General features: G+C 41.5%; 1 protein-coding gene across 10 annotated transcripts in view; it reads left to right on the top strand.

The window, feature by feature from the left end:
• LOC111571747 (roundabout homolog 1-like) overlaps window positions 1-21,950 on the top strand; it is a 143,271-nt gene that overhangs the window by 114,814 nt on the left and 6,507 nt on the right. For 9 of the 10 annotated variants that reach the window (XM_055017086.1, XM_055017090.1, XM_055017091.1 and 6 more), the window contains 15 exons: window positions 4,715-4,872; window positions 9,421-9,541; window positions 11,552-11,690; window positions 11,792-11,919; window positions 14,266-14,390; window positions 14,490-14,661; window positions 17,082-17,287; window positions 17,378-17,459; window positions 17,547-17,715; window positions 17,835-18,001; window positions 18,130-18,251; window positions 19,658-19,892; window positions 20,059-20,180; window positions 20,354-20,525; window positions 20,863-21,060. In XM_055017086.1, the coding sequence (XP_054873061.1) occupies window positions 4,715-4,872; window positions 9,421-9,541; window positions 11,552-11,690; window positions 11,792-11,919; window positions 14,266-14,390; window positions 14,490-14,661; window positions 17,082-17,287; window positions 17,378-17,459; window positions 17,547-17,715; window positions 17,835-18,001; window positions 18,130-18,251; window positions 19,658-19,892; window positions 20,059-20,180; window positions 20,354-20,525; window positions 20,863-21,060 (2,316 nt within the window). Of the gene's footprint in view, window positions 1-4,714; window positions 4,873-9,420; window positions 9,542-11,551; window positions 11,691-11,791; window positions 11,920-13,931; window positions 14,038-14,265; window positions 14,391-14,489; window positions 14,662-17,081; window positions 17,288-17,377; window positions 17,460-17,546; window positions 17,716-17,834; window positions 18,002-18,129; window positions 18,252-19,657; window positions 19,893-20,058; window positions 20,181-20,353; window positions 20,526-20,862; window positions 21,061-21,950 lie in introns of those variants that run through there. The other variant, XM_055017093.1, reaches the window with a different exon arrangement.

The following is a 21,950-nucleotide window of genomic DNA, read 5'->3' on the forward strand; positions in this document are numbered from 1 at the left end:
CTTATTACTGCTTACTCTTGGAATAATGTGGTCTCTGTCCAGAGTGCCCCAGAACAGAACCACAATTCCAGCTTCGGCCTCTCGTCTCTTTTCCATTTAATATTTGCATATCACAGACACGATCTGATGGAACATAGGAAAAAGTAGCCAGACTAAATCTATTAATGTACCTAAAAATGAATGACAATTGTATGCACAGCCATTTTTAGAGATAAACTTTCTTTTTTTTTAGAGAGTTCTTCCTTTTCTCACTATTTAACCATTTTGAGATGGCTGGTGTGTATAAGAACCGTGAATAATTAACTGATTTCACAAATGTATTTGTGAATAATGTGTAATGTTCTGGTGGATTAGGGCCGTTATGGTATTCAGTGAATACTTTCCAAATAATGCTCAGAGTGTATGTTAAATTACATTTATTCATTGTTTTTCTATTTAACTGGAAATTTAATACATTTTAACACCCTTATTACTTGAAGCCTGTGGCAACGTGATAGGCATCTAAAATGTATTTTTGATATTTTATTCCATCTTGGAATGCTGTTTTGGGTAAATGAATAATTCAACGTTTTGGGAATCCAAATCGAAAGCGAAGGGTTGAAAGAAAGTCACTACTCCGATCCAATAGACAGAGCAGCCTGCATCCAGCTCCCCTTTAAAACTACAGCTTAGGGTTTTTTACACTTCAGTTTTTGCAAAGATGAAATAAATGACATATAACATGCCGGCTTTACCAGTGCCGGAAAGCATTTTCTTGCTGTCTTTTTCTTTCTTACCTTCAAACAGAGCCAGGCTAGCTGTTTCCCTCAGTTTCCAGCCTTTTTGCTGAGCGAACAGGATGCTGGCTAGTTTCATATTTACCATGCAGACATGACAGAATAATCAATTTTCTCATCCAACCCTCAAGAAAAAAGTAAATAAATGTATTTCTTGAAATCCTAAACTATTCACCTGATATCAAGAGCAATCCCATATGAGGTCTTTCCTGACAAAACAGGAAGAGTTTGAGGAATATACTTCTAAATCTGAATCTACAATTGAAAAGCAAAGGTGACGTGACACTTAAAACACAAAGAAAACTGCATTTTGAAAATGTAGCTCCATTCTTAACATTGAACTCCTTGAGCCAGCAGCGACTTGCACATCATGACGTGTCCCTGCTTTCATTTATGTTCTCCTGTATTTGACACATGGATGTTGCAGCTCTCTGTCTGGCAAATTCTGGCAAATTATAAAATGTATGGAAAAAGTGTAACATTCATCCAACTAATGATGCAGAAACACCAAAGTTTTGCACTTTCTTCTTCATTAAGAAGGCTCCAAGCAGGCATTTGGATGAGTTGTTGCTAATTGTATTCCTCCTCTCTGAGTTGGAAGCAGAAGCCTGCACAGCTGTTGTCCTGCTTTGAGCAAATCTGATATTAAACCATCAGTGCCTTACAGTGATGCTGATGTGGACTTTGGGACATAAAAAATGATTACTGTACCAAAATAGCTGCACAGCTGAATCTGCAGTATGTAACTATGTTGAATACAAAATAGAGTCACAGAACAGGCTGAGTTGAGGCTGTCGTGACTAAAGGTGTCGCTGGCAGCCTCATGCAGTGATGTAGTGTGATAAGGTTACTGTGCGTGCCCCATCCTGCCCCTGTCAGTGGGGTTTGATTGTGTTCCTCTTTGGTCCAGTTGGACTCTGCAGAGAGGATTATTAGAGCTCGGCTGCAGTAGGCCCTTTCAAGCTGTGGCTCAGGCTCCAGAGGACTAACAACAAGTCAGACACTGTCAGATCCAGACTAGTGAGGCCAAGGGCTGATGCTTTGAAGTGGGCTATGAGATTCTCATCTGGAGGGAGAAAAGAAGACAGGGAGAGGTGCAAAGCTCCAGCTAAATAGACGAGTTGGATTGGCTTCAGAAGCCGTAGAGGTGGGTTTCACTGAATCCAGAGCGTACATGTTATAAACGGCTTGAAAAACCTGTGAAATTGTAATTTGTGTGAAATAAACAAGTGTGATTTGAGAATAAAACGAGGTGTAATGTTGTACCAAGTCTCAGATGAAACAGAGAAGGGAAAGACGGCAAGAAGAAGAAGATTAAAGTAAAGTAAAAGATTTAGTCGAAGTTTTTCAACTTGGCAGGGTGAAATAATGATTCTGCAATCAAAGCACACTGAGGGGGAGAAAAAAAGGTTAAGAAATACGGTTTAATTTGTAGTGATTGTCCTCTGCATAATTCTTCAAACGCCCCTTAAATCAGCATAGTTTTCCCTCATTCTGCCTGTCTATGTAGCCCAGTTGTGCAAAAGTTACTGACTTAAGGGATTTAAGGCGAGACAGGGATGTCAGCAACATCACTCCTCGAAAAGTAGTCTGTCAGGATGTGTTTACAGATAAGCAGAAAGAGTATGAATTGTATGGAACTTGTAGGTGACAAGAAAAGACACTAATGCAAGAGAGCAGGAGTAACTGAAGACTGTTGAGAAACTGGGGAGAATAAATCAGTTTTAGCATAGTTTAGGTTTTGAGAATCTGAGTGCTTTTATTCGTGTATGCTTGTATGGTTTTTACTTGGGCATGCATAATTTTATAACTTAACAAGCAGATACATTTTCCCTTCTGAGAATATAAACAGTTTTACACACACATGTTTTGGATTATTTGTGTGCTCACTCAGCAAAACACTATAACATGTAAAAACCATCCAACTTTTATGAGAACATTCTCCACTAACCTTCATGAGCTTCCTTTGCTCTTAATCCTTATCTGTCCTTGCTTTATTTCTTACACTAACTCCAAAACCATCACCGAAAAATAAATCTTGAATAAAGGGGTTTGAGGAAATAGTCCAGGCTTTCAAATCCTATGGAAACATTCGGACCTCACACGATAGCAAAAGCAGATGTTTAACCTGATTGCTATCGGAATTATCAGCTAGTATCAGTCAATCAATCAACGTGCACGCACACACTGTACACGGGATGGCGATGGTCTCACTCTCTTCCTGTCTGTAGTAACCTCAACCATGTTTCTGTGTCCCACGAGGAATGCCTTTTATCATGTGACATGGTGGTAGAAGGGAGGGAGGGGGGGAGGAGGAGGTCGTCAGACAGCTGTTTCCCATCAGCACTCAGTCAACTGCAGTCAGCCAGTCGCAAACCCTGCTCAGAGGATCAGAGGGGGCAAAGGCAGCCGAGTGGAGCTCATGGAGACATGCGGGGGCCAGAATACTTCCAATTAGAAGGTCATCCCAATTTGTTCTCCCATATCCACGCTGCCCCATCAGGCGTCTCTGGCCCGCTTGCCCAGTGTTATACACAAATCTGTAGCCAGAGGTGAACGGGTTGCTGCCATCTGGGAGTGATTATGCCTTTTCCTCATTGTTTCCTGTCTTTTCACCCCAACCCTCTACTGAGTTCTGCTGTTCTGCTCGCTCTGCGTTGGCTCCACTCCCTTGGCTCGTTCAGGTTCTAAGCCTCTTCTGTAATTTAAGACTGGGAATGCTTAACAGCAGTCTCTCATGTGCAGGCGTCTACATTAGCACATGTTGGGCTGAAATCTGCTCAGAGATATGGAATGAAAGGTTGTTTTGATCACAAAGAACCTCACTTCCCCTCCACACATCCCAATTCCACTTTCCTTCTTGCTGTAATCTTCCAGTCTAACTATATGAAGCTGTGACATTTTTCCAGCTAATCAGCAATTTGCTCCTCCTTAAGATGTTGTAGAGGCCCGTACATACCGCATATGGTGGAGATAGGAAGGGGCTGCCTGTGGCCACCAGAAATCACACTCTTCTGTTGATCTCTTTGGAGTGGATTGGAGCTTACTTTGTCTTTCGCTCACTTTCTGGCTGCAAGATCTTTTCCCTGCACACAGGCTACTCGTTTTAGAAAGATGATAAATTGCTGTGGTAGCTTTCTGCCTCCTGCTAGCAGAGATGTCTGGATCCCACCTTTCTGCAGCTTTGTAGCAGTTTATCTTCTCATCTTACTGTCAGTTATTAAAAAACTCAACTTTCTCAGGGCTAGTCTCAACAGAGCCTGTTGGGTAAGGGAGTAACCCCATGCGGGATCTAAAGAGAGTTTGCCAGCTCTTAAACAGTGAATGAATAAAAAAAAATGGATAGCTAGTACTACATAGATTAATAATAGGAGGTATCACAATGAATGTGTTTTGGGCAACTGTTTGTGTGCTGCTCTTAAAAAGTGTGATGGACAGAGTGAGCAAACAGCTCTTAATTATGCTGTTATCAAATGGAACTCTTAAGGTTGAATTTGCAACAAGTCAAGTACACAATATCCTGCTGTTCAAGTGGTTTCATTTGTGAGAACACTGTTGCTAGGTGACCAACAATACAGTGGATCACGGCCTAGTTCTCCTTACAAAAAAAGGTGGTAATTTTATGTATATTGCATTGTGTTGCCATGCTAAGAACAAGAATAAGGTAGACAAATGAAGGACTAATTTAATAAGTAAAAAAAAGCAATTGTCATGGGCTCTGACATTTTAAAAAAAATGAATCTAAAATTCCCACTTGTAAAAGCTGTGAACGCCTCATGAGACAGTCACTGGAATGGACTCCTTGACGTGATAAACACAGCCCCACTTGAAGACAGCAATAATATGAACAAATATTATGATTTGCCAACGTCGATTCATGGTCAAACATCATTTAACTCCACTCTGTTTGCTGTTCTGCTTATCTGTGTGTTTTCCAGTTTTGCGTGACGACTTCAGGCAGAACCCTGTAGATGTGATGGTTGCAGTGGGTGAGCCGGCGGTGCTGGAGTGCCAGCCACCGCGAGGACACCCCGAGCCCACCATCTCCTGGAGGAAAGATGGAAGCAACTTGGATGACAGAGATGAACGCATCACAGTAAAGAAATGCTACTTTGACCTTAAACATTATCTCTTTTGAACGCCATACGGTTGCTGGGTGCTCTTTTGCTCATTTTTTACTCACTGTGGGCCCATTTTTATGAAATCAGTACAACATCGGGTGTTCCTAATACAAACAAGAGTGTGACTCTACCATAGATAATTTACAATTTATGTGTTTCTTTCCATGCTTGTCCTTCCACTTTTCTGTGTGCACAGCCTCCAGTTCAACCCGGTTTGTTTGAAACAGTTTCAATATTCTTGTCACATTACTGACATTACTGACAGCCCATCGGTTGAATTTAATTTTTTACATTTTTTTTGTACAGAATCTGGTTGGTTCAAATGCTTTATTTACTGTCAGTTTTAGAAATTAAACATCCATTCATCCATCCATCACCTATACACCAGGCTGGAGTCTATCCCAGCTGACTTAGGGCGAAGTCAGGGGACACTCTGGACAGGTCACCAGTCTATCACAGGGCTACACATAAAGACGACCTACAGACAATTTAGAATTCCAAATGAACCTCAGCATGTTTTTGGACTGTGGGAGGGAGTCGGAGAACTCCACACAGAAAGATCCCACACCCAGGCTGGCATGCGAACCGGGGAACTTTGAGCTGTAGGCGACAGTGCTAATCACTGAGCCAGAAATTAAACATGCAGAATAAACTTATTTTGAAAAGATATCACGATTTTAGTCTTAGATTTAAAATGATTCTTTCTGTTTCTACATTTTCTGGTTTCAGTAAATGGTGTAATTTTTGTCTTTTTTTTTGTTCGTTTTGTAAATAACGTACTTTTCAAACCTGCTGGCATGTTTTGGGGTTCAGGGAGTTAAAGGCTTTTCCAACTAGGGCTGCAAGTTATGAATACTTTACTCATTTTCATATTTAACTACGGATCCTCAAATTTGAGAAGCCGCAACCAGTAATTTCATGAAAACTGTTTTCCACACATTATCTGTTGATCAACTTATTGCTTCATATGTTATTTGTCTCTGCCCTAATTCACATATTTGCACCTTTTATAGCTCATGGGAACACTTTTGCATGAAAATTGTTTAGGTTCGAATCAATCACATGGCCTTACACAGTGAGAATGTTCTGCACCAGTTTTTTCACATAAATTCTTCATATTTAGCTGCCTTTAAAGAACAAATTACCTCTCACCTCAGTAGGAATGTGACAAAAACAAGCTCGCGAAGCCGAGGTTGTAAAATTATTTTCATTCTTGGCCACTAAATAGCTTTCTGGTTCACACAACCAAAAATGCCAGGAGGAATTTAAAGTTATGATTTATCTGGTACAAAAGAAAAAAAGCTAACCATTAAGTAGTGCTTCAGAAAAAAGCAGTGCATATAACGCTGCTTTTACACCTGATGGAAATAAACCGTGATAGAAAGTGGCAACAACTTATGATCATTGTATCCACAATATGGCAATAATCCAATATATTAAGTTGCCAAGTGGTGTGTGGTACACAGCAGTGTTTTTTTTTTTTTTCGTGTTTTTGGAAACACTGAAATTGTTTTTCAATCTGACGGAATTGGCGAGCAAGACCAGGCTTCTCGTTCCTTTAACTCAGGAACACAACCAGGTTACAGCACATAGGTACCTTCATGTGTGTGTCTGTGTGTGTTGATTTGTTTATTTGAATGTCTGTGCGTGCTCCCAGGGACACACAGGAGAAGATTCAAAGCTCATGTTAGTGTGGAGTGACAGGTAGAGTCTCTCTGGGGGACTGTGATGGACGGAGCAGCTATCTCTGATTTAGGGAGAGGAGCAGATCAGAGCCAGGGGGGGTGAGGCTCCTCTGAGGGAAATACAAAGGCTGCTTTTTGCTTTGTACTTTCTACGTGCCCGTCTTTGTCCTCCCTAATCATCTTTTCTATATGGAAATGTGTCTTTGCCACGAGTGTTCACTCAAAGACATTACTAACTGTACAAAGACCAAAGGAGTCCACCGCAAGTGATTCATGGCAACTTTCCATCCCTTTAGAGTGTTTCCCTTGTGGCACAGACCATCAGTTATTAATAGCGATATGTAGATAAAGTTGTGTGTAAATTCTTAATAACAACTTTCAGAAGCCCACCAGGAATCTGTGATTTATGGATTGTAATTAGAAAAAAAAGTTGAGCTCCTTTATGTAGCAGAATTCACATAAATCACACTAAGAGCAGCTTCAGAATGCATAAGCTTTCAGGATATCTGAGGCTATGTGAAGAAGAAAGGGAACACATTGAAACAGAACAGAAATGAAAGCTGAGGTTTTAGTGTAGGAGGTGGAGAGTAGACAAACCACATTTGGATTTTTCTTAGCAATGCAATTGCTTCTAAAAATGAGGAGCAGTCAGTCCAGAAAAAGAAGAAGAAAAAAAGCCCCTTGGTCTGCTCTTTAATCAGCTTGAAATCATTCTATATTGAATCATCACTTTCAAGTGCAGACATATTCACAGCAAACAGCAAAAGTTGCAGAGCACCAGTATAGCATTAGTCTGTGGCATTGGTTGTGCCGTCTTCGAAATCCTTGAGAAGCACTTTACGGGCAATATTGCTTCCTACAAAATTAGATATTTGTTCATCAAGGGAGTGTTCAGTTAATTAATTATTACATGGACACAATGGCCCAAATGGCCACGTATACATGAAGAATATGAATCCCAAAGCTCTTTCTCCAGGATTCAGCTACTCTAGGTAATTGCAATCATCTGAATTCAATACCATTATGCATTTGATGGAAACTACTAGAGCTCACTCTGAAATGAAAAATAGTATGGGAAAGATTAGGAGCCAATAATAATGCATGTATCCATGTCCTAAGTTTTTGATATTTGCAGCTATATATCATGCCAATTTTATTAATAACTGTCATTTATTTTGTGCAAAAGAAAAAGCAACAGAAAATCTGAACCATACTAAAGCATTTTAAAAATTGAAATTGATGTATTTATTTTTTAATATGTAGTTGTTTTGGTTCAGTTAACTGCTGATGCTGCCAAAACATGCAGCCTGTGTTACTTGCTAGGATTCCAACAATGATGTCTGGTATCATTCACAGCTCATTCACGGCAGCTTAAACACCCCCGTCGCTGTACACAGTTGTGCAGTTATGTTTTCAGTCAAATATAGAACATTTTTGCTGTGGCCCTAATGCGATCCAAACATCTAACCCCAATTTATTGAATGCTGACAGGAACGGCTGAATCTGCAATACTAGTTTCCAGATTCCTCCCTCTGATTACTATAGCGGTTGGCATTGTGCGTTGAAAGTACACACGACCACAAGGCGCGCCACAGTTTGTTGAGTCTTCCTCTTAAAACCACATCATTTACAACAAATTTGGAATGTCAACCATCGTTAGGCCGCTCTTAGTTTTTTATTTATTTGGTGGATAGTATGAGCTGTTTGTGGTGTAAGGTTAGCCCGGAGGAGGCTGACTAATAAATGAAAGGCTCCTGGTTCACCCCTGCAGGAGCAATTTAATGATGTATTCCGTCTGTAAGCTGGTGAGCGAAGAGAGCCCACCAAGCCAGGTGCTGTCTAGCATGACGCTGAATCGCTCGGCCTGCTTTATGGACGCAGCTCTGTAGGCAGCCATGACATCTGACCTCTGTTCAGAAATGGCAGAGCTGTGCTGTGTGCTCTGTGTGTCTCTAGCAGGCTTATATGAATAGCATGGTTCCATTCCCGAGTGTGAGTAGGAAAGAAGCAATCTCAAAGCATAATAACTGGGCTGAAAGTTTAATTGAAGCTGATGCCTTGGAGAAGATTTCAGATGTCTGGTTTGCAGAGAATCTCTTTGTGTTTGTTCTGAGGTCTTCGGATCATCATGTTTCCCTTCTGCAGTATCATGTCTACTCACTCCTGCTCTGGTATCACCTCTAACACTGGGTAGCTGCAGACTTTCAGCACAGAGGCAACATTCAAAGCATCATAAAGACAGCTACCGTGGTCTGCGGGGGCGTGTTGTGGATGGCAAAGACTGAAAACAGCATGGAGTGCGTTATGTCTTTGACCTCTGTTGTGTGTGTGGGTGTGCATGTGTATGTGCAGATACGTGTACAGGGAAGGTAAAAAGTTTGGAAAAGGCGAAGTAGGCTGATAGAACATCTGAGAAACATCTCTACAAAGACGCTGTGTCTTTGTTCCCGGGGTTCTTGTGTAGCACTAGATATGAATTATATAATTTTATAATGGATGACCTTCGTGCTGCTTGAAAGGCAGAGCAAATTCTTTCCCTCAGATATAGGGAGTCATACTGATGCACACAGGCTTACACAACACTATGTGCTGTTATGCCGTCATGCATACAAAAATGCTCACTTTCAAATGCAAGACGGCCAAAGATGTGATTATTCGTGGGTGGCTTTGTCACAGGAGATTTTAGCTGTGGCACATTTTATCATAAAATTTACAAATTGCGGCCACATTATTACATGAATTATGAATATGCTGCGCTCACTCAGTAACTCACAAACACAGGATGGTAAGATGATGTGCAAATACAGCTGTGCAAATATTTCCTCTGCTTTCTTTTAGATTCGGAGTGGCAAGCTGATGATCACCAACACGAGGAAGAGTGATGCGGGGAAGTACATCTGTGTTGGAACTAACATGGTGGGAGAGAGGGAGAGCGAGATCGCTGAACTCACAGTGCTTGGTAAAAAAAAAAACATTTGTGATTGCATTTCACAGTGTTGCAGTGCTTCACTTAGTCTAAGTGCTACTCTCACTTCACAGTGGTTTAGTTTTCTGGTCCACTGTGTGAGATTTTTTGTCACCGGGGTATAATAATGCATTAATTATGCTGATTATGCAGCGCTAACATCCAGTTTGGCAGCTTTGGTGTGGTTTCCCACCAAACACGTGCTCTACATGTACTGCTGCTATGTTATAACCTCTCAGTGTAAGAGTTCCCTGTGATACTGTACTTCTGACACCCCCACCCCAAATGCCTGCTTCTAACCTCTATTATCCACCCCCCACTTATTATCCTGACACTTTCCATCAGAATAGAGCTCTTACCAGCACCACATGGTTAGATGACCTTCGTTTTGGGTTGCAAATATTCAGTGTAGGGCCTCATAGAGCCTTTCAAGGCTATGAGAATTACCCTGCTGAATGCAAAAACAGGTCAACATGCTGTTTTACAAGCTGCACATAATAAACAGCATAGATGGAAATAGGCTGGGAATAATCTCTACAGTTGAGAATTACATCCACTTTGCTGATTTTGCTATGTTTTCTAGGTGTATTTTATTTTTTTTGTCTGGGATCTTGCTCAAACAGTTGGTTGGGGTCATCGCAACCTGACTTCAATGCAAATATTTTGATGACAAATAATAATCAACTGATCTATTCAGGGGAAAGGTTGAATCTCTGAAAAATGCATGTGCATTTCCGAATATCATAGTATTTGCTTTGCAGCACACAAGCTGGCATGAGATGTCTGTACAAAGCTGATAATGTATATTACCCCAGCATAAATTAGCAATGTACCAAATAGGTTCCTGTGATGTTGTGATTGTTTGACTGTCTCAGTCTTTAAATGCCCCAATAAATGTCCAGAGGCATTGAGATCAGGTGACTCCGAAAAGAAAATCCATGCTAGTCAGCACTCTGTAGGCTTTAAGTAGTTCTTAAAACCTGAGGAGTTTTAGCTCTGTATCCTGCTGTAGTATGAATCATTCTCCACAAAAATGTAAACCGGAGGGTGTAGCTTGTCTCTACTTTTAGTTGTAATACAAATCTCCCATGTCAGAATAGATAAAACATCCCTAGACTTGAGTATTCCCAATTAGTCTTTGATTCACTGAAGTATCATTCTCTCTTTTCTGTTTGTCTCCTTATATACATCATTCTGTTGCTGCCACACATGTCTAACTTAGGTTCTTCAGTAAATAGGACTATTTTTTGCAGTCATCCACTGTGAAATGTTGGTATGTTTTAGCCCACATATAGCGTTCAGCTTTGTGTCTCTGACTCACTGTTAGATAACTTTCTTTTGATGGGAATTTTGGAGGTTGGAGTTTGCATTTTTCACTTAGCAAATTCATTACCTGAAATGAATTTGCTTTTTTTAATCACTCAGTGATTAAAGCTTGATGCACTATTCTTCTGATGATGTGCTCACTTTGGCTTTGGATTATAGCTGATCCAGTTTGCACAAAGCTTTTTAGAGTACCACTCACTGGCCCCTTAGACACCTTAAAGCAATGACTTCTGACACTTTCATTTAGTTCTGATACCATGTTTCTGACTATCACAATGTTAGCAATGTTCTGTTGGAAAGTGGTGGCACAGAAACATTTGTAACAATAATGGCTGCAAGTTGATTTAGCTGAATAAGTCTCATGAGTCGGTCAAATCTTTCATCTGACTACTTCTCAAAGGAAGGATGTAACCCAAGGAAACCTTTGTATACTGGAGTTAATTCGTCAATGTCATACATTTTCTTAGATTTCACTTCTGACCTATAAACAGCGCAGAATGTTAATTATGTCTTCTTTTATCATAATCTATTGCCTGTTTAAATGTTCCTGGATCCTCAAACGTTGTTATTATTTCCAGGTTTTTCATGAAAATATGACTTCAAACTTTTGGACCATTCCATAGATGGCACTCACGAGCATGATGATAGTTATGATTATACTGACATTTGTGTTTCCAGAGCGGCCGACCTTTGTGAAGCGGCCCAGCAGTGTAGTGGTGTTGGCAGACGAGAGTGTGGAGTTCCACTGTGTGGTTCAAGGAGACCCTGTTCCCACTGTCCGCTGGAGGAAAGATGATTCTGACCTGCCTAAGGGCAGGTAACTCACAAAGGCCCTCCACATACAGTAATTTACCATGCAAACACGCATTTCAACTTGTTCTTTCATCTCTTGAGAGTGTGTGTCCATCCTGCCTGCAGATTTGAAATCCTAGAGGACCATACCTTGATACTTCGCCAAGTGACCTCTTCAGATGAGGGCTCCTATACGTGTGTGGTGGAGAACATGGTTGGGAAGTCTGAAGCATCCGCCACGCTCAGTGTACACGGTCAGTACAACCCGACCTTCACACGAAATGTCCTCCAACCGTAGCACCACCTTCTCTTCTATGTACAGTTCACACACATTTCAAGGCCTCAGGGTTTCTTTTCACGGATGAGAAGTGTTTGCCAGACAGTTGTTCCTAATCTAACAGGAGAACTAATCCTGTCTCGTAGTGTCGCAAATTAGCAAGGAGTGACTTTTACACAGCCTGGCCTTTTATCCAGACCTGGTTTTCATTATTGTGCCTTAGGTTGCTGTTGCACTCAAGCCAGTACAGACAGGCAGAATTATCTCTGGGGTTTTCATGTGTGTGTTTTTCTTCTTTTCACTTCCTGGCTGGAGGTCATACAAAGTCTGCAGCAGTCACCACTTCTAACTAACGAGTACTATAAGACAATGCAGGAGTTTGTTTATGGTGCGCTTCATAGTAATGTCCTGTGTAAACTGAAAAGAACGTGCTAAGTAAATGTTTACGTGGCCGCAGAAAATGGATTCATTTGATTGTTGTGCCACAATGACACCCTTCAGTTCTTAAATCAGGGACAGGAAATGAGCAGTAAGACAACTCTCACGGTTGCACACTCAGACCTGTACACATAAACTCACACACACATGGCAGTGACACAGTGGGTGACATATAATGTGAGGACAGTAGGACTTAATTAAAGATGAGGCAGGGCTGGCTGCATGCTGGGAAGTGACATGGTTCCAATTACACTGTCTTTCTCAAAAAAAAACAAAAAAATGAGTATCAAAGGGGACCATAGCTAATTTGGACAGTAAAGCTGGAACATGGTAGATGAGCAGAAGTTGTATTACAGGAGAAAAAAAGGGAGTTATCTAAGTGAATGCATGCTTCATAAATAAGATATGCTCTCTGTCTTAACCTCTGGCTACCTCATATCATAGCTAACCGCAGATTCATTTTTACTGACCTAGAACATTTGGTTGATATTAAACAATTGCCATTTGAAACAGATGTAGTTGGCCAAGCAGCTTACTCACTGGAAGGTTTGCGTAGGTTCCAAGTCTGAAATTAAATGACATTGCGCTGAACTCATTAAAATAATCTGTGTTCTTTCAGAAATTAGCTCGAGAAGAAAGAGATAAATTAATTAAAGTTATATATGAATCATGTCTTCCAGACAAGTTGCTTCAAACCAGCTTCACCACAGTCATCCTCTCACAGTAGTTCCAAAACCGTCTGCGCAGCTAGCCATTCATTTCGCTGTAAATCTACTTTACAGATGTCAAGATGTTCAGTTGTTCCCATCTCCAAATGCATCTTTGTTTGTGTGGTACATTTAGGACAGCACAGTTCCCTGTATAGCAGCGGCGACACGATGCTCCTTCCTCACCACTCACATGTTTATGTCCTCATTAGGCGATTGTATCTTTGTCTAAATATGCCTCCAGGCTGACTGTCTGTGTGACTCACACCAGCAGTTGCATGTATTTTTCACATGTCACAGTCACTGTCATCTGTATTTATTTGTCCTTCTCTGCCTCTTTCTATTTGTGTGCAGAAGAAGAATAATGAAATACAATGAATATTCTCATGACCATCTGGTTAGCTAAAGCGTGCTGTGGAAGTAAAAGGGAATTAATGAGATAAAAAAGTTCTGCAGAGAGAGACCCATAATGACCTTAGAAGCAAATGACTGTAAGGACACACAAAACTACAACAAACAGATGCAAAATGACTACACAGAGACATAAAACAGCCACACAAATGCACTAAGCAACTATAAACAAAGAAATGCAAAACAACTGCCAACTGCAACTGATTTCAGTTTGGGTGACTTGTTCCGATATGTATTAAGGGTGGGGGGCCTTTCACACACCAGGGACACAGTCTCATAATCTGTCCATGACTTGTACATTTTTGCTTGTAAAACTGTCCAGCTCCATTATGTTTTCTCATTCATGCATGTGACACTACTATTAAGTTCATCATTGCATCATTTCCCTGATTACTTATTACACTGCTCTGTTTTGTGTCTTTTCCCCTTGTAGTCAATACGGGTAAGTTGTCTTCCATCCTTCATCCATCAAACAGCAACAGGAATTCATGAGCCCCTGTCACTGTCCTATCTGCACTGTAATTCCATCCACCGCTACAGTATGTAATTCATCTTATGCGTGGGTAAATTAATACAAATGTGATGTTTGTTCAATTGATACAGGTAAAAATTAAATTAATTAATTAAAAAAAAGTGAGCACTGCTTTGCTACACATGCACTTACGTTTAATTCCTTAAGCTTTTTACACACATTGGCATGTTCTATAGCTAAGAATGCTGAGAATATGTCAGGCTGCCAGGTAATTAGTACCTCGCTTCCTCTGCAGTGCCCCCAGCATTTGCCATACGCCCCAGGAACCAGGTGGTGGCAGTGGGCAGGACGGTCACCTTCCAGTGTGAGGCTACTGGCAACCCACAGCCCGCTATTTTCTGGCAGAGGGAAGGCAGTGAGGTGAGACTGGCCCTCAGTCTGTCACCACACTAAATCACTACTCAGTGTAAATAAAGATAATGAATGGCTTTCTAACTGTGATCTCTGTCTCCCCTCCAGAGTCTTCTGTTTTCTTACCAGCCGCCGCAGCCCTTTAGCCGTTTGTCTGTCTCCCAGATGGGCAGTTTGACCATTACCGATGTTCAGCGCACTGATGGCGGCTTCTACAGCTGCCAGGCTCTCAACATCGCTGGCAGTGTCATTACCAAAGCACTGCTGGAGGTTACAGACTGTGAGTAAACTGAAGGAGTGATGGAGTGTGGACTGGGGGGGACTTTTATGAGGCACTTTGCAAGCTTCGTTCTTTTGTCTTTTGGCTAAAGAGGCTGCTTTGCTGCTGCAGTTTTCCTTTGTTACACAGGTAATATTAGGCTACAGTTTTGCTTTGGTTGCAGGCTGGTGAGAGCAAGCCTCCCTTATGGGTGTGGTAGATGGCCTTGGTTACTGTCAGGGGAGGGATTTCAAGAGATGTTATTCACATGTTGGACTCAAAATCCTCTGTTTCTGTGGTGATTGTCTGCAGAGTGCCTGTCTTTACCTCTTTTGTCTCTTAAAATGCAAAAATTTGTAACTTGAAACACTATAGGAACCTAAAGCAGAATATTTCTAATCTATTATAAGCTAGTTTGCATTAAATTAGAACAATCTTTGTTCTATTTGGCTATAGACTCCAGGACGTATGATGTCATTTTCAGGTACTTTTTTTTAATAGAAATTGGTTGGAAGGACTTTCATCCAAATCCTACATGTTGAAATAACTGTGTTAATTGCATTAAAAAGCAATTTAAATGTGCTTGGAGGCCCATACCAGTAATTACACACCTGTGTGATCATGAATACACGTGTCTGTGTAACTTTGCCCTATGCACATATGTTACATTAATAAAGATAATTGCTTCTGGTTTTAACAGGTAGTTAATGCACCTACACATTTAGTTGTTGGGTGCAGCCTTGTTAATTACACTGGACAATCCTCTGCTCATGTTGGTAATGTGTTCTGCAGCCACCTCAGTAGGGAAGCGAGAGATATACACTCAGTGGAAATAGGAAAGAGAAGGGGGGGTGTGTGTAATTTTTTCTCAGTGGTCTGCACTCTCACTTGTACTTGTTTCTCTCTACTCTCCCCTCCCCCCAAATTCTGTCCATCCTACCACACTCCTCTCATCCTCTTTTGGAGTGGTGCATTTGTATGGTAATAACCGGTTCGCATTACCTCTGGCAGTTTTCAAAGCATGTTTCCATCACCTTTTTTTTTTTTTTTTTTTGTGGTATTATTTATTTATTTATTTATTTCTCTAGAACCCCCTGCCCCCATCCACAGGCTTTTAAAATGTGAGAGAGACAGAGAAAGAGCTCTGTTATCTAAGTGGGACTGTTATTAGTTGGACTTCGGCGTCATGATTGGATCCGGCTCCAGCGGTACCTACTACCCCATGAATGATTAGTTGCTCTCCGCTGGAGGGGAAAAGTTGATTTCTTTTTCCTCCACTGCCTGCACAGCCACCTAAGCCTATTGTTCTCCCTCTTCACCAATTTTCCTCTCAATATCTTTCACATCTTATCTGTCTCCTGTTTTTTCAGCATTTCATTTTCTCTACTTTCATCTTTCGTACTTTTATTTCTGTCTCTCTCATTTTATAACTTTGAACTTTTAGGAACATCAGCTTGCAGTTTCTTCCTTAATAAGAGAATATTGACAGTAAGACTTTATTGAGAGAGGATTTTGCCTTTGTTCAGTGGTTAAAGTATAGATAGAGATGGACAAATACAGTGTGGGATGCAGTCCACTGGAAGGTTCCAATCAGGATCAAGCTGCTGATATTATTGAACTATGTAGTATTATGGATTAAGCCCCTTCCAGACATGCATATGTGTCCACTTCATGTCTAAATGACCACACTAGTCAATTTCAGTAAAGGTTGTCTCAGCAGTCTTATTAGGCAGGGCTGTCTCTGCATCACTGTCAAAACTGCACAAGTCTGAACTACATCCGGTTGCATTAACAAGCGACACATTCTGAGTTGTGTGAAGCAATTTAGGGAGGCTTATTCCACATTTCAGCACAAGTATTGGTCCAAAAACATCTCAAATAATATAAACAGCAGCAGGATCCACATGAGCATGTCCAAAGCAAGAGAGTTGCACATGTTTATGTGGGAAAGACTTAATTAGCTGAGACAATAGATCAAAGTGTCACTGTGTTGCTTTTTTGCATGTCACACAGGTGGCTGTCCTCAAGTTAATCCTGAGTTCCATTACAGCTATTGGTACATTTTAATTTTGTTGTACATAAAGTATTAGTTTGATTATTGTCACACATGGACATAATTTGTAGCATTTAGCATTTTGTGTTGATAGTGACAATCTGCAAGTGCACCGAATTATTGTTTCAAAAAATACTTAATATATGTTTGGAATTTCTCAAAAGTTTCTTTTCTTGATCAATTTGGGACTAATAGAAAGCAAAATGTTGTCTAAGAATTAGTGACTTCATATTTTACTTTGGGTTAAGGTAAGGTCATCACTATAAATGAGGCACTTATTCTCATCAAAACATTTCAGTGTTGTATGGAGTATATAATATGCAATGAGGCTATGGGGAATATGTTAACAATGTTATTCTTTCGCTTTCCCACTTTTGTGTTTTATTAGCTGGGTCAGACCACCCTCCCCCTGTCATTAGGCAGGGCCCAATCAATCAGACTGTTCCTGTGGACAGCACTGTAGTACTGGGCTGCCAGACGTCTGGTACTCCACCACCTACAGTCCACTGGAAGAAGGATGGTGTGGTGGTGTCTCCTGTGGACTCCCGTATGTCCTTAACAGAAACAGGATCGCTGAAGATTCACTATGCTAAGGTAAGGGATGGAGCAATACAGCAGTTTGTGAGAACAGGCACCGAGCCAAGCCGACCTGCTCATATTTGCTCCTGTACTTTCTCTCCTCAGCTGGGAGATACTGGCTCCTACACATGTGTAGCTTCTAGTCCCAATGGAGAGGCTTCTTGGACAGCATACCTGCAAGTGGAAGGTAGGCTGTTGAGACACAGCTAGAAAACAATAATGTTTTCCAAAGAGTTCTGTGATGCTTAACTTTTCTGTGAATTTGTTGTGGCAGAGTTTGGAGTTGTTGTCCAGTCCGGTCAGCCCATAGACCCTAACCTGATTCCCAGTGCTCCTTCTAAGCCTGAGGTGACTGATGTCAGCCGGACTTCAGTCACTTTGTCATGGAAATCTGGCGCCACTGCTGGTGCATCAGCTACATCTTACATAATTGAAGCATTCAGGTGGGACAAGAGTTAGAATACAACATGTTTCAGCTACTTTTTCTGTATTACATATGTCATGCTTGATGACACATCCCTTGTATTTGTGACTTATCATTCCTCCACGTACCTCTCTGCAGTTATACATTAGGCAGCAGATGGATGACCCTGGCTGAGCATGTAAAGACACAGACTTTTGTCGTGAGAAACCTGAAGCCTGGAGCTGTCTACCTCTTTATGGTCAGAGCTGTGAATGCTTATGGCCTCAGTGACCCCAGTCCAATCTCTGACTCTGTCAGAACACAGGGTCAGTGTGGGCTTTTCTTTCCTTTGTTTAAAACTTTTAAACTACCAGCTAAACTACAAAGAAGCCATTTCAGTTCAAATAAAGGGGTAATTTTTCTTTTTCTTCTTTGCTTCTGTTGGTACATATAGACAGCACCTCCACCATACAGGGAGTGGATCATCGTCACATCCAGAGAGAACTTGGAGATATTGTGATCCACCTGCACACACCAATTGTCCTTTCATCTTCTGCTGTCAGGGTGCAGTGGATGGTAAGGGGACTGCCTCATGTTTGCTGTCCTGCACACGCTCAGTGTTTCTGTGACTCATATAGTCAGAGTTGTCAAATTTAGGGTAAACATAAGAAAAGGTCAAATGTGAAATTTTGCCAGTACACGTAAACCCATGCTGTACTTAACTAATGACACAGAAGCCAGGAGGCCAGGACTTTAGAAAAATCAAGCCTGTCAGTGCTGACTTTTTTTTTTAAAATATGGAATATTATAAAGAAGTGAAAGGATAAGTTAGCAAATGCAATTTTAACAGTGACCAGAAAAATGCCTGAAACATCTTGACTGAAACTCAGTGTTTAAAGGAATACATTACAAAATAAAAAAACTATTTGGGTCTTTTTCTTCCTAATGTTTATATGCAGAGAATATCTAGAAGTAAATGTAACCATGTGGCCACCACATGCCACCAGAGCAACTTCAATGTGCCTTGGCAGTGATTCTTCTAGTCTCTAATACTCTAAGGGATTAACACAATTCTTCCGAATAATACTACTGCATTTGATATTTTGATGATGGTGGTGGAGAGCACTGTCTAAACCGTCCGTCCAAAATCTGCTATAGTTTTATGCTGGGTTGAGATCTGGAGACTGTGAAGGCCATAGCATTCACATCATTTTTCTACTCATCAAACTATTCAGTGACCCTTTGCGTCCTATGGCATTGTCATCTAGATGGAGATCACTCCCATCAGGGCAAACGTGTTTTATCACAGGATAAAGGTTATCACCCTGAACAGTTTTGTATTGATTTGCAGTGACCCTTTCCTAAAGGGGCAAATGTACCCAACCATGCCAGCAGAATACCCCCCACAGCAAAACAGAGCTACCTGATCTCCTCACTGTAGAGGCTGAGGGTTCAACTTCTCTTTTAATTGATCACCTGTCTGTATTGCACTGAACAATGTATAAGCAGCATTTCTATATGTTGACATGAAGATGCCTCCACAGAAATAATTTAAGGCATCGTTTGTCATAATAGTGTGGTTGGAATGGAAAATGCTCAGCCCTCTTCTAGCTTCATATTACTGAGCACTATGTCTAGTGGAAACTATTAATGACCTCATGTTGTGGTTCACAGTAAGAATTCACAGAGATGAGGAAATGTTAATCTGCATCACCCTGAAGAAAAAAGGAATTAATTGAGATAACAGCTATTTCCAACAGGGTTTTCACTCTCACACAAGATGAGGCTCTAACCTCCTGTAAGCTATTGTTTTGATTCACATGCAAATGTTATTGTGAACCTCAGATCTGCATTATTACAGTACATTCACATATCTATTCAATTCAAACCCAGATGTTTTAGTTGCTCGTGACCAGAGAGGGTCCACACTGTCATGTGGTGTGACATTCATGTAGCATGCTTTTCCTCTGCGTCTCCACTAGGTCGAGCAGCAGTCTCCATACATCCAGGGTTACAAGGTGCTTTACAGGGCGTCTGCAGGGCATGGCCAGCCTGAGGCACAGTGGAATGTCCTGGAGGTACGTGCCCTCCGGGAGGATGGTGTGGTGATCAGTCAGCTGAAGAAAGGATCCATCTATGAGTTCAAAGTGCGCCCCTTCTTTGATGAGTTCCAGGGAGCTGACAGCGAGGTGAAGGTGGTCAGGACATTGGAAGAAGGTGAAGTTTTCTTCTGCGGTGTGTATAAATATCAAAGAGAAAATGATGGTGGAACTTTTTTCTTTCAATTGTTGTAAGTTTGAATGGCACCAAAAAGGCCAGGTGTAGCTTTATTCAGTGTATATCAGCATATCTAATGAGACTTTCTCCATGACTCCTTACTTAGCCCCTAGCAGGGCACCCCAGGGTGTTACAGTTACAAAGAGTGATGCCAATGGGACTGCCATCCTTGTTTCCTGGAAACCACCTCCACAAACAGAAGAGGCTGGAGTCATTCAGGAATACAAGGTGATAAAAAAACAAAAAATACGCCTCCTGCCGTCTCCCATGCTCTGAATCATTTGTATCCTAGCTAAAATGTAAATTGTATCTTTGTGAGACTGTTGATGCTTCTTGTGTTGTTGGATGTGTCCCTCGGGCAATCACTGTCATCTCATCTCCTCCTCACTTTCTGTCGACAGATCTGGTGCCTGGGTAATGAGAGTCGCTACCATGTAAACCAGTCGGTGGATGGCTCCACCTTCTCTGTGCTCATTTCCAGTCTGGCACCAGGAATTCGCTACAGTGTGGAGGTTGCAGCCAGCAATGCGGCCGGACCCGGAGTAAAGAGTGATGTTGCTTTCTTTCAATTAGGTAAAAGTTCCTCCAAAAGGGATTTTTCAGTTAGTAAGCTGTCATAAAAGTGCTTTTAAAACAGTGACAGTATCGTAAGATACAAACTTCCATAATGCTTCAAAGCCTCCTTTGTAGTAAAAATTTTAATGAAACGTCTTGCTGCATGTAACCTGCTGTTAATTAACTTTTCACATTTTCTACTTTTCTACTATGCTTTTGTATCGTTGCTGCTCCATTAGCATTTTATGAAAACACAGAATTCTCCATTCTTGCTTTCTGCAGATAATTGCTGTTGTTTTCCTGTATAATGTGTGAATTCTCTCTTTCTCTCTCCATCTTTGCTGCTATTGATCAGACTCTGCAGGCCAGATGATGGATATCAGTGAGGAGAGAGACACATTGTCTCAGATCTCAGATGTGATGAAGCAGCCTGCATTTATCGCTGGCATTGGCGCCACCTGCTGGTTGGTTCTGATGATTTTCAGTGTGTGGCTGTACCGTCATCGCAAGAAGAGAAGCGGCCTCAGCAGCACATACACTGGCATCCGCAAGGGTGTGTGCTTCTCTGTTAAGTCTATACATAGATGCACAGATGAATGTTTATAGGCATATGGGCCAAACAGGCTATGATGCTGCTTTTGTGAGTAAATATGAAGGTCATTATGATTGCAGAAGGGATGAAGTCGAGACACGTTGCCATCGCACTGAACAGCAGTCATCATTTCAGTGATATTAAGGAATTTTTTTCAGAAGCAGATAAGCAGATCACATCAAAGGGTGAAAGATGCTCTGCTCTAATCTTCCTTTGACTTCACAGACAAATTTGCATTTGGGACCATGCAGACATTCAAAGGCTGACCTTTAATCGCTTATTTGTAGGGTGTCATTTCCTCAACAGAGCACAGTTCTTAGAGGCACAGGCCTGTCAACCTGCCATTTCCATGTCTGCTGCAATATTGCTGTTATTTTCCCCCCCTGCCTCTCGTGGTGCTTGTCACCCTCATTAACCTTCACCTGGACAGATGTCAGAGACTGAGGCGGCAGTGGCACATGGGGCATGTGCTTATTTAAATGTTTATACACCTCAGATTTTTATATGAAGAGATGTCCGTCAGGGCTGCACAGTGGCGTAGTGGTTAGCACTTTCGCCTTGCAGCAAGAAGGTCCCTGGTTCGCGTCCCGGCTTTCCCGGGATCTTTCTGCATGGAGTTTGCATGTTCTCCCTGTGCATGCGTGGGTTTTCTCCGGGTACTCCGGCTTCCTCCCACAGTCCAAAAATATGCTGAGGTTAATTGATTATTCTAAATTGCCCGTAGGTGTGAATGTGAGAGTGATTGTTTGTCTCTGTATGTAGCCCTGTGACAGACTGGCGACCTGTCTAGGGTGTCCCCTGCCTTCGCCCGAGTCAGCTGGGATAGACTCCAGCCCCCCATGACCCTAGTG

Source organism: Amphiprion ocellaris, chromosome 14 (genome assembly GCF_022539595.1).
Source record: "Amphiprion ocellaris isolate individual 3 ecotype Okinawa chromosome 14, ASM2253959v1, whole genome shotgun sequence".
Lineage (NCBI taxonomy): Eukaryota > Metazoa > Chordata > Actinopteri > Pomacentridae > Amphiprion > Amphiprion ocellaris.